The following is an 11936-nucleotide window of genomic DNA, read 5'->3' as shown; positions in this document are numbered from 1 at the left end:
CTTATTAGATTTCAAAAACAGGAGCAGTTATTAAATTGACATATTCATACTTAAATTATAGTTACACGTCTAGATTCTAGTTATAATTTTTGCTTCATTTTAAGTAGTCAATAATATTTGTAAAATACTATTTAATATTTAGTTTTGATTTTATTTCGGTCATCTACCGTTATGAAAAATTAATAGTGACATTGACGTATCACTATGAGATAATGACATGGCATCAATGAAAAAAATTACATATTAACAGTTTTGTTAATTTTTTAATAGTGTGTGACCAACATAAAACCAAAACGTGACGTTAAGTATTATTTTAAAAAATAATAATATGGTGACCAAAATGGAATAAAAATAATAATTAAAATATTAAACGTGTAGTTGTCCCTTAAATTTATGTTGGTAAGAAACAGTGTTTTGATATTTATTATTGGCAGTTGGTTGTAATATGTAGTATCAAACCAAGGCAAAGGCAACGAAAGATTTGGCTAGAGAAGCGGGCGTATTCCTCATCAATCCCAAAAGCATCAGCTTTCTACCACCACTCCCCCAACCCACGTGTCTCCACCGCGAAATGGAGACGAAGACGCCGCTTCTAAACGGAGCACCGTCTCCGGCTACCACCAGTACTACGTTGAAGTTGTTGGAGAACGGAGACTATTTGTCGGTGAAGAGCTTCGAGGAAGTGAAGTGGGTGTTTTGGATAGAGACGGTGAAGATGTGGAAGATTGCAGGTCCCATTGCTTTCCAAATAATTTGTCAATATGGAACCAACTCCTTCACTAGTATATTCGTCGGCCACATCGGCAACATTGAACTCTCCGCCGTCACCATTTCTCTCACCGTCATTGGAACTTTCTCTTTCGGCTTCATGGTTCGTTCTCTCTCTCACACTCACTACCATGATTCATCTTTTATTTTCTCTAGTTCATCTATGTGTTTTTCTTCTATTCATCTATCCTCAAGCACCCAAGGTTTTCAATTGATTCTAAAAGATTATAAGCCTTGGTTGTTGTTACTTTAGTTAGAATGAAGTCCCTCTCCAAAACCTATGTTTTACGGATACGATAATCCAATGTTGTTTCAAGTACTCAATACACCCCCGAGATGAATATGGGTCGGGTATAATTTGTGTATGTACTGGGGACTTTTTAGGTTGAAAGGTACAATTAGAATTAGTTGGATATGTCGAAAACATTTTAGGAAACGTATCAGAGACATTTGATCTTCAAGTTCCTACCCAAGGTTATTTTTCAGATTTAACTTTAAAAAAAATTTGAATAAGAAATTAAAGTTGATTTTGAAGCCTCAAATATTAGTTGATTTATGACGAATTTTCGGATGGATATAGATATTTATGGGTTGAGATGTCTTCTTATGTATGAACCATCTTTCAGTTTCCTTTCTAATACATCTTGAAACACTCCAATCTGATGTTGAAAACTCAAGATATGCATATTTTAACAAAGATAGTGCAATCACAAAACTGGATAACGGTCTAATACATGATTTTATAGTAATTATGTATTTTAAAATTTTGGAAATTGCTATTGTACGTCCCCGTAATCCTATAAGTGAAACATAGTTCAAAACTATTCTTGAGGGGGAGGAATCCTAATTTTTAGTGCAAATTATGGGAATGTAGCTTGGCATGGGGAGTGCACTTGAGACACTTTGCGGCCAAGCTTTCGGTGCGGGGCAAATACACTTGCTTGGCGTTTACATGCAAAGATCCTGGATCATCTTGCTGGCTTCCTGTTTCATTATCTTACCGATTTACATATTCGCCACACCAATCCTTAAAATTCTAGGTCAAGAAGAAAATATCGCCGAGTTAGCAGGGCAGTTCACCATACTAACAATCCCACAGCTGTTTTCACTGGCCGTTAACTGCCCAACAGGCAAGTTTCTTCAAGCTCAAAGCAAGGTAAACGTGCTGGCTTGGATTGGATTTGTGGCTTTGCTTCTCCACATTGGGATCCTATGGCTGTTCATCGATGTGCTGGGGTGGGGTACAACCGGTGCGGCCATTGCATTTGACATCACCAACTGGGTGATCACTTTAGCTCAAGTGGCTTATGCTATATTTTGGTGCGACGAGGTGTGGACTGGGTTTTCATGGCTGGCGTTCAAGGACATATGGGCTTTTGTTAGACTCTCCATTGCCTCAGCCATAATGCTTTGCCTTGAAGTTTGGTACATGATGAGCATGATTCTTCTCGTCGGTCACCTTGATAATGCAGTCATTGCAGTTGGATCCCTTTCCATTTGGTGAGTTCATACTAAGAAAAACTAGTGTATTAAAACAACATTATCTAAACTTGAAATTTGCTTCTGCATTTACAGTATGAACTTGAACGGGTGGGAAGCTATGTTGTTCATTGGAATAAACGCCGCTATGAGGTATTATATTTTTCAAAACTGAATAAAAAATGTTTACTATTTGTTTTATCGGTGCTCAGCGTTCGGGTTTCGAATGAGCTAGGATGGGGACATCCAAGAGCAGCCAAATACTCGGTGTATGTTACGGTGGTGCAGTCTCTGTTCATCGGCCTTTTATGCATGGTTCTGCTTGTGATAACCAAGGACGATTTTGCTGTAATTTTTACTAGCAGCAAAACAATGCAACGAGCTGTTTCACATCTAGCATACCTTCTTGGTATCACCATGGTTCTTAACAGTGTGCAGCCTGTCATATCAGGTGTGTGTGCTTCAGTATGCTTAATATTGCCTAGTTTTTGCATCTTTTTCTTATGGTTATGTACTCTTCTTGTAGGTGTTGCTGTTGGAGGTGGATGGCAGTCATTGGTTGCTTATATTAATTTAGGTTGTTATTATGCTTTTGGTCTTCCCCTCGGCTGCCTACTTGGTTATATAGCCGACTTTGGAGTGATGGTATGTTATTTTTGGTTTTACATTTCCATTTGTTTCTAATCAGTTCAATGTCAAAAACTCACCTTCTGATCGTAGGGGCTTTGGGGAGGTATGATAGCTGGAACTGCTTTGCAAACCTTACTGCTTTTGAATGTTCTTTGGAAAACAAATTGGACCAAGGAGGTTAGTTAAATTGGCTTTGAAAATTACAAATACGATTTCATTTTTGATATTAGCGTCGTGGAATTGCATTTGCAGGTGGAACAAACATCGGAACGTATGAAGAAATGGGGCGGCCAAGATATCACTACTGTCGGCACAAATACTAGCGTATAGATCTCATTATTTGTTTCTTCTTCTTTATTTAGGCCTTCACTTGCAATTATATTATTCATAAAGTTAATTCTTATATGTCAAATAGTTCGTTCAGTATGTACCGGAAACACCAATTGAATAATCGTTATAGTTCTGCAGAAAACAATGAGGAAACATTACAGTAAAAACTGAAAACATTAAAGCTTCGAAAACAGTATGCGGCAGCTTTCTTTTTCTTCGGCATTCAACGACACACGCATGATCGCGCTTAAAAGGTTCACAAGTGACTTGCTCAAAAGGCTTGAACCGCTCCTGTTGCAATTTCTTAACTTCGCTCTGGAATACAGCCTCAGTAGGAACAGTCAATTAATGCAGCTTGCCTGAAAACAAATATCCATTCGAGTTTACGCAAACATACTGAACAGGAAAGCTTATGAACTTCTGTCTCCAACAAGTACAAAGTATAACAATTTCAATTCAAACTCCGAAAATCTTCAAGCACTAACCTTGATCGAAATAACAAAAACGATGCATTCAATGCCAAAATCCTAGCCTGCTTAAGAAGAAACAAAGGCTAAGAAACGAAAGGAAATGCGGAAGATGTCTCAACTCATCTCCATCAGCAAAGGATGTGAGATAGGTATCGAATTATATGACTCAATTGTGAAAAAAGAGCACTGATGAAAATAAATACTCCTTTTCAATTATTCAGCAATACACATGTAAAGAAAGAGTGAAAGAACTTATAAAACAATGAAAAGAAGTTTCTGAAAACTAGCGTGAGGATGTGACATGTTTTAACAAATAATATATACAATTACTTAAGAGAGTCAAGAAATCAATGCCTTACTTGAGAAATTGAAAAAACTTTGCAAAAAAAGGATGCAAAGCATCTGAAACTTGGTATTTTATCATCTGAATTTTCCTCAAGGAGAATCCAAGTAAAATGGAAGTATATTCGAATTCTCCTTGTAGCCAAATACTTGCGTAAGTATATTAAATAAAACCAAGAAACACACTATCTAAAAAAAGATTTTACAAAAATCAGAAAATTACTCTAAGTTCACAACTTAATATTGCATCAGAAACTCGAGTTTGCATCACTCAAGCAGTCTTGAAGGGGAATCCGAGTAGAGTTCATCATATGCAGTCTTTGAAAACAGGACACTGAAGAATAAACACATACAGAGCCAAATGATAAACAAACCAAGGAAAGCAATGTGCTTAGCAACTCAACTCAAATTTGAAATGCAGGATGCACTCAATGGTGATATAAATAAAAAAAAATGCAAGAACAAAGATACATTGCTAAGGTCCAAGACACTACACTAGAATCTCAGCTACAGATGATCCAGAAAATAAACCTGATCTTCATGATTGCTTTTCACTAGCCTTTAAATAGTAAATAAAGCCACAAATACTCGAACACAAACCTGATCAGGCTGAGAAACATCAGAAAATATCACATCCACTGCCAACAAGCATTCTATATTTAGCAGGATGCCTGGCATCTTCAATGATGGGTATAACATTGGTTCATTTCTTAGCCATGTTTACCAAGTCTCAACCACTTTAATGAGAAAACTCCACAGCATAAACCACCCCCATTCTGAACGACAGACGAAAAATGATGAGCAACTTTGCCAGATGAAAGAAACAAAGACAATGTTTAGGGGAATACAGAACTTACAGGACCAACAACATCAGATACATGAGAAACAGTGGTACCAGACGCAGCTATAAGGTAGAGAACCTTAGCACCAGGCTTCTTGATTAAACCAATAAAAAATCAAATTAGACAGGTTTTATAAGGGACCACAATAATACATGGAAAAAGGAAAGACAAAGCAAAATGATAAATGAAAGCTTACAATCCATATATTATCGACACCGCAAAGAATTGCAACTGCCAACTTAGATCGGAAAGGATTCCAAACCCTGTATTCAACTTTGGTCCCATTTTCATTCTGTTAAGTTAAAATTCAAAAGGCCTTCAATTTCTCATTACAAAATTAATCATATGGTCTTACCAAGAAATCATATTTACTATTTTACAGGGCTGAATAAGATAAAGGGAATGGAGTGAGTTATTAGAAAGAGAAGATGACCTGAACAGCAATCCTTTTCTCATTGTAGACAGCCTCACCAGGAACCATATTCTTAGTAACCAAAGCATCTTCTTTACCCTTGGCAACAAAAACACCCTCGTGTCTATGGGGATCTACTACGACCTTGCTCCCACCTTTCGCCACCTCTTCCTCCACCACCACCACCTCCTCTCCCTCTCCCTCTCCCTCCATCACCTCTTCCCCTAAACCCACCACCACCACCACCACCACCACCACCACCACGGACTGCATATTATAAAAAGAAAATAGAAAAACAACTAAGAGACTGTAAATTACTTAAAACAGACACAGAAAAGTAAGCCGCCTCTGAGGCTCTGAGCTTAAAAAAAGGTAAACTATTTGAATGAACCCCAATTAGGGTTTGCATCAAAATGACCACCACGTACTGCATATTATAAAAAAAAAACAGAAAAACAACTAAGAGACTGTAAATTACTTAAAACAGAAATAAATAGAAAAGTAAGCCGCCTCTGAGCTTACAAAAAGGTAAACTATTTGAAGGACCCCAATTAGGGTTTACATCAAAATCAACACTATATTTTATTAAATTAAAATGATTATAAAATAATATATATTTTAAATATTTTTAATTATTTAACAATTAACGCTCAATTATCTTACTGTAGTCGCTGATGTTTGAATTTGTTACGTCTAGGAACAATAATGATGTAATCCCCTAGATCCGGTCTGTAAGTTAGACTCAAACCTAAGTGGTCACATATCCCATTTAGAGAGTTTTTTTTTAAATAAGTGATATTTTGGAAACTTTTTTGAAAATGGTGATAATTGTGTAAAATGGTTGAGCTTATGTTGACCACTTTTGACTAGAAATTTGACCGGTTTTGACCGGCCATTAAACAACTTTAATCTTTTCTGAGAATACTTATCCTGACATTTTTTTATGTCCCGAATATGTTTTTGGTGTCCGTTTCACCAAATTCAAACCCGAAAAGTCTTCAAACCGTCAGTCAAACCCGTTGACTTTGATTTTGACCAAGAATTCAAATTTTTGGAAAGTCATATTTTATGTTTTTCGAAGTTCTGAATCCGATTTTGAAGTTCGTTTTGCAAAATTCTGACCTGAAATTCCCGAATCGAGCTTGTAAACCCAACAAGCTTAGTATTTTAGCATTTTTGATTATTATTTGAAATTTGGTTAAGAAATTGATTCAATAAAATATTTTATGAAGGTACTCGTATTTCACCTGAGCGAGGATCAGTTAGGTCCGGAGTTGTACGTTCGTCAGATCAGCCCGAACCGCGTACTACAAGAATTACCCGTAGGTTTCCGTATATTATTTAATTAAAGATTAATATTATTTATATTAGGATTCCAATATGGATTTTTCCAATTCGTAGGATCTAGCGCTACAGCAGAGCGTGATCAACAAAATACTGTTATGACATGATACATGATACTTGATTTCTGAATATTGGTTACCTGATATCTAATTTATGTATTTCGGTATATGCTTTTTTTAAGCATGAATTATTCACCAATTTCACTTGAATACATACTTGTTTATTACTAACATTGGGGGGAATATTGTTGGAGAAAGAATACTTGCAGGCTCCTCGGCATTGTGCTTAGGGCCTTACTGGACGTGACGGGGTGTATGGTTCTGGGGAACCTACACATTTTGTTCGTGACAGATGGGGGTAGTGTTCATATTTAAAAAAAAACAAACATGTTTGATGAACTGATTTTACTGTAATATTTTATTAGTATATTTTTATACACTGTTTGAAGCACACTGGGCTTTTTAGCTCATTCTATAATTTTACCCTTTTTCAGATAACAGTAGACAGTAAGTAGCAGATTTGGGATCAGAGGAGATCAACTACTTTATTTTGTTCGAACGTATATCTTTATATGTTTTTCAGTTGTGTTTGGTGACATATATTTTTCTATCATTTTGGATATATTTGTATTACCGATATTTTGTTTAGTATTACCTGTAATGTTTTATAAGTCATTTTTAAAAAAAATCTCTCTGAATGAGATATGTGACCACTTAGGTTTAAGTCTAACTTACAGACCGGGTCTGGGGGGTTATATTTGGTGGTATCAGAGCTTTCGATTTTAAACACTCAGACTATATATGGGTCCTAAACTTTGGATTTTTAAGAAATTTTGAAGAAAATAAATGTCACCTTATTGTATGATTTAAAGTTTTCTTGAGATCCCTGATGCTAATCTGACATATGTTTCAAATTCTTTCTGTATAGCCTTATAGATCCAACAATGAGTGCTGCTAGAGGTCGTAGGACAGGACGTGGCCGTGGTCGAGGACGAGTCACTCGACCTTCTGTTACGATAGACGATTCGATGTCTTCACGTGATCCTCCTGTTCCGCAAGTAGATCCGACCCTTTCTCATGATGATCAATTTACTCTTGTGAGAGATCCTCCCATCACTGGAGATGAGGATACTGACATGAACGAAGATGCCATTAATAGAGCTATATTATGTATGTTTCAGAGAGCTGCTAGAGCCCCTAGTAATATGACTGCGGTTAAGATTTCAAATTCTCTGGTTACTGCTGGTGTAATTCCATTAGAGGGTATTACTGGTGGACCTCCGACAGACGCTGAATATTGGCTGAAGGACACAGAGAGGATTATGGATGAGATGGACCTCAGACCTGAACAGAAGTTGAAGGGGTCTCTAACTATGTTGAAGAAAGAGAGCTGCAAATGGTGGCAATCAATTTCTGGTAGTATTCCGAGAAACCAGTTAACATGGGATCTTTTCAAGACGCGCTTCCAGAGTCGCTACATTGGAAGAGAGATACCTGCAGGAGTGACGTCAGGAGTTTCAGAATCTAGAGCAGGGTAGTATGTCTGTTATGGACTACGAGGTTGAGTTCATCCGATTGAGTCGTTATGCTCCTAGACTTGTTGACACTGAGACAGATCGATGCTTGAGGTTCGAGAATGGACTCAAGTATGAAATCAGGAGTCGAGTCGCTACTCACCGAGAGAGGAATTTTGATGCATTGGTTGAGATAGCCAAGACTGTTGAGGAAATAAAGCGTTTGGGGATGGAGCACAAGAGAGATAGTGATCGAACTCAAACCCGATTCAGGAGGCCTGCTGGTTCTGTTGATTCTTCTACACACCCTAGAAAGAGAGGTATGGGTGAGTCATTTCAGAGAGGTGGTAAGAGTGTCAGACCTGTTGCATCTAGTTCTTCAGCTGTTCAATCTTCTAGACATGGTAGTTCTTTTGGGTCGCAGTCCCTGCCAACATGCGATTATTGTGGGAAACATCATTTTGGGGAATGTATGATAAAATTGGGTACTTGTTATAAATGTGGGTCTGGTGACCATCATTTGAAGGATTGTCCAGAGATACCTCATTCTGTTCAGACACCATCTCGTACTCCCGCTTGTACTCAGAGTACTGTTCAGACTCCAGTGGTGAGTCATAGTCAGGGCAGAGCACCAGGATCGGCTAATAGAGGCCGAGTATCTCAGAGTAGGGGTCCAGTCAGATCTGAGGCCAGAGAACCTACATTGGATACTAGGTTCCGAGGCATTTCTTGCTTATATATTGGATACTAGGAGTTCTCAATATGATATTGAAGGCATCCAGATTGTCAATGAATTTCCCGATGTTTTTCCCGAGGAGTTGCCTAGATTACCGCCAGATAGAGAGGTTGAGTTTGAAATTGAAGTCTATTCTGGTACCACCCCGATTTTAATTGCTCCTTATCGTATGGCTCCAAAGGAGCTTAAGAAACGTAAAGTCCAACTCCAGGAGTTGTTAGATAGGGGATTTATCCGACCCAGTGTATCACCGTGGGAAGCCCCAGTTCTCTTTGTCAAGAAGAAAGATGGGACATTGAGACTTTGTATCGATTATAGGAAACTGAACAAGCTCATGGTTAAAAAAAAATATCCTCTGCCCAGAATCGATGATTTATTTGACCAATTTCGAGGGGCTTCTATCTTTTCAAAGATAGACTTGAGATCTGGTTATTATCAACTCAAAGTGAAAGATTCGGATATTCCAAAGACTGCTTTTTGAACTCGGTATGGGCATTATGAGTTTTTAGTGATGTCGTTCGGGTTAACAAATCCCCCTGCTGCTTTTATGGATATGATGCATAGGGTGTTTTGACTTTATTTGGACCAGTTTGTAGTTGTGTTCATCAATGACATATTGGTGTATTCTCCAACTGTAGCAGAACATGAGGAGTATTTAACGATTGTTCTACAGACTCTAAGGGAAAATAAGTTATACGCTAAGTTGAGCAAGTGTGAGTTCTGGCTCAACAAAGTGACTTTTCTTGGACATATCGTTTTTGCTGATAGTATTCGGGTGGATCCAAGCAAAGTGGAGGCTATTCTGAACTGGAAACAACCCAGGAATGTTTCTGAGATCCGTAGTTTCTTGTGTTTAGCTGGTTACTACCGTCGTTTCGTTGAGGGGTTCTCCCTTATTACAGCTCCTCTGACGAAACTATTGAGGAAAGATGTTCCATTTGTCTGGTCTGAGAACCAACAAGCTAGCTTTGAGAAATTGAAGATTATTCTAACTCAAGCCCCAGTACTGATTCAGCCTGAATCTGGGAAGGATTTTTCTGTCTACAGTGATGCTTCTCACTCTGGATTAGGATGTGTTTTGATACAAGATGGGAAGGTTGTCGCTTATGCTTCGCGTCAGTTAAAGCCACATGAACGTAACTATCCTATTCATGATATGGAGTTAGCTGCCGTGGTTTTTGCTTTAAAAATCTGGAAACATTACCTATACGGAGAAAATTGTTATATTTATACTGATCATAAGAGTCTGAAGTATCTGCTTACTCAGAAAGAATTGAATTTGAGACAGCGCCACTGGTTGGAGCTTTTAAAGGACTATGATTTAGAGATAGAATATCATCCAGGGAAGGCTAATGTAGTAGCAGACACCTTGAGCCGTAAGGCGATATCAGATCTCATAGTATTATTCGCCAACTTGAGTTTATTTGATGATAATAGTTTGTTAGCAGAGTTGCAAGTTAAACCCACTTTGGCCGAGGAGATTAAAGCAAAACAACTTCTGGATAGCTCATTCCAAAAAGGATTCTATTTGGGTGATTGTTGATCGACTCACTAAGTCAGCGCACTTTATTCCTATCCGGATTAATTATTCTCTGGACAAACTGGCTAAGTTGTATATTTATGAGATCGTTAGACTTTATGGTGTACCGTTGTCTATCATATCTGACCGAGATCCGAGGTTCACTTCCAGGTTCTGGAAAGCTTTGCATGAGGCTCTAGGTACTCGTTTGAATTTCAGTACAACTTTTCATCCTCAGACTGATGGACAGTCTGAACGAGTTATTCAAGTATTGGAGGATATGTTACGAGGTTGTGTGATTGATTTTTGTGGTAGCTGGGAAGATTTATTGTCATTAGCTGAGTTTGCTTACAATAATAGTTACCAGGAAAGTATTCGCATGGCACCGTACGAGGCTCTGTATGAACGTAGATGGCGTACTCCCATATGTTGGACAGAGTTTCATGATAAAAAAACTTTGGGTCCAGACTTGGTTTGAGAGACTGAAGATACTGTCAGATTGATCCGTGATCGCTTAAAAGAGGCATTCGATAGGCATAAATCATACGCATATAAGCGACGTAAGGATATCGAGTTTGAGGTTGGAGATCAGGTTTTTCTCAAGGTATCCCCATGGAAGAAGGTATTGAGATTTGGACGTAAGGGTAAACTGAGTCTGTAATTTATTGGGACGTATCGTATTTTGAAGAAAGTTGGAACTGTTGCTTATCAGCTTGAGTTGCCTCCCCAGCTCAGTCATATTCATGATGTTTTTCATGTATTTGTGTTGAGGCGATACCGTCCAGATCCATATCATATCATTCAAGTTGATGAGGTAGAGCTGAGACCTGATTTTTCATATGAGGAGGAGCCTGTTCATGTTTTAGAGAGGGATTAGCGAGTTCTTCGGAATAGGCGTATTCCAATGGTCAAAGTTCAGTGGAGTAATCGTAGCCCCTCAGAAGCTACTTGGGAGACATTGGAATCAATGAAGGCTCAATTTCCTCATCTATTTTCATAAGGTAAATTTCGAAGACGAAATTTCTTATAGAGGGGGAGAATTGTAACAACCCGAAAATTTGAAAAAAATATTTAATTAAGTAAATTGGAAAAATTTGAGGATTTAATTGGAAGTTTTTAAAACGTGTAGCCTGTTTTAAAAAGTGAAGGAAATTCAGTGACCAATCACTGAATATTTCCAAGGAGTATCGGCAGATTTTTTTTCTTATATGCGTGCAAATTGATTCTGGTTTCATACCAGAACAATTTGCTAAGTTTTTACCCCCACGCATCTCAACTTCCAACCACGATCCCGACGCCGTCCGACCTCCGATCGTTGTTTTGAAAACACCATCGTGTTCATCATCGAGCGAGGAACAAATCCCTTAAATTAATTGAAGTGAAACGCTGCCAAACGCCGAGAATTTCAAGTCAAAGTCTCGACATTTTTTAACTTCATCGACGAGAAAATCTTAAATTCGTCGTCGATCGTTGCTCCGTTTTCGACACCTCCCGCACCATCGTGTTCCTTGTGCCGTTTCGAGTCCGTCGGTGTCATCCTTGGTCTTCGTC

General features: G+C 38.2%; 1 protein-coding gene, 1 non-coding gene and 1 pseudogene across 2 annotated transcripts; 1 reads left to right on the top strand and 2 right to left on the bottom strand.

Moving 5' to 3' along the window:
• The first annotated feature begins 571 nt into the window (after nucleotides 1–571).
• On the top strand, nucleotides 572–3233 carry LOC120158549 (protein DETOXIFICATION 35-like). Its single transcript, XM_039169365.1, has 7 exons — nucleotides 572–871; nucleotides 1643–2268; nucleotides 2344–2400; nucleotides 2460–2698; nucleotides 2774–2892; nucleotides 2968–3054; nucleotides 3130–3233. The coding sequence occupies exons 1-7, from the start codon at nucleotides 572–574 to the stop codon at nucleotides 3205–3207; spliced, it is 1506 nt and encodes a 501-aa protein (XP_039025296.1). The 3' UTR covers nucleotides 3208–3233.
• A 75-nt stretch (nucleotides 3234–3308) lies between these two features.
• On the bottom strand, nucleotides 3309–6897 carry LOC120158788 (annotated as a pseudogene).
• On the bottom strand, nucleotides 4264–4336 carry LOC120158840. The gene has a single exon (XR_005519283.1). It is a non-coding gene; the product is annotated as a small nucleolar RNA snoR60 (small nucleolar RNA).
• Nucleotides 6898–11936: the final 5039 nt, after the last annotated feature.

This window comes from Hibiscus syriacus, unplaced genomic scaffold (genome assembly GCF_006381635.1).
Source record: "Hibiscus syriacus cultivar Baekdansim isolate YM2019G1 unplaced genomic scaffold, ASM638163v2 tig00111330_pilon, whole genome shotgun sequence".
NCBI lineage: Eukaryota > Viridiplantae > Streptophyta > Magnoliopsida > Malvales > Malvaceae > Hibiscus > Hibiscus syriacus.
The sequence above is the reverse complement of the archived record's forward strand: the minus strand, read 5'-3'. Positions and strand labels throughout refer to the sequence as shown.

What these genes read in the sequence shown, in the direction of transcription:
- LOC120158549 (XM_039169365.1), top strand. Translation starts at nt 572, where the DNA reads ATGGAGACGAAGACGCCGCTTCTAAACGGAGCACCGTCTCCGGCTACC. An exon ending in CTTTCTCTTTCGGCTTCATG is followed by an intron (nt 872 to 1,642) that starts GTTCGTTCTCTC and finishes ATGGGAATGTAG; the next exon opens with CTTGGCATGGGGAGTGCACT. An exon ending in TGTGCAGCCTGTCATATCAG is followed by an intron (nt 2,699 to 2,773) that starts GTGTGTGTGCTT and finishes CTCTTCTTGTAG; the next exon opens with GTGTTGCTGTTGGAGGTGGA.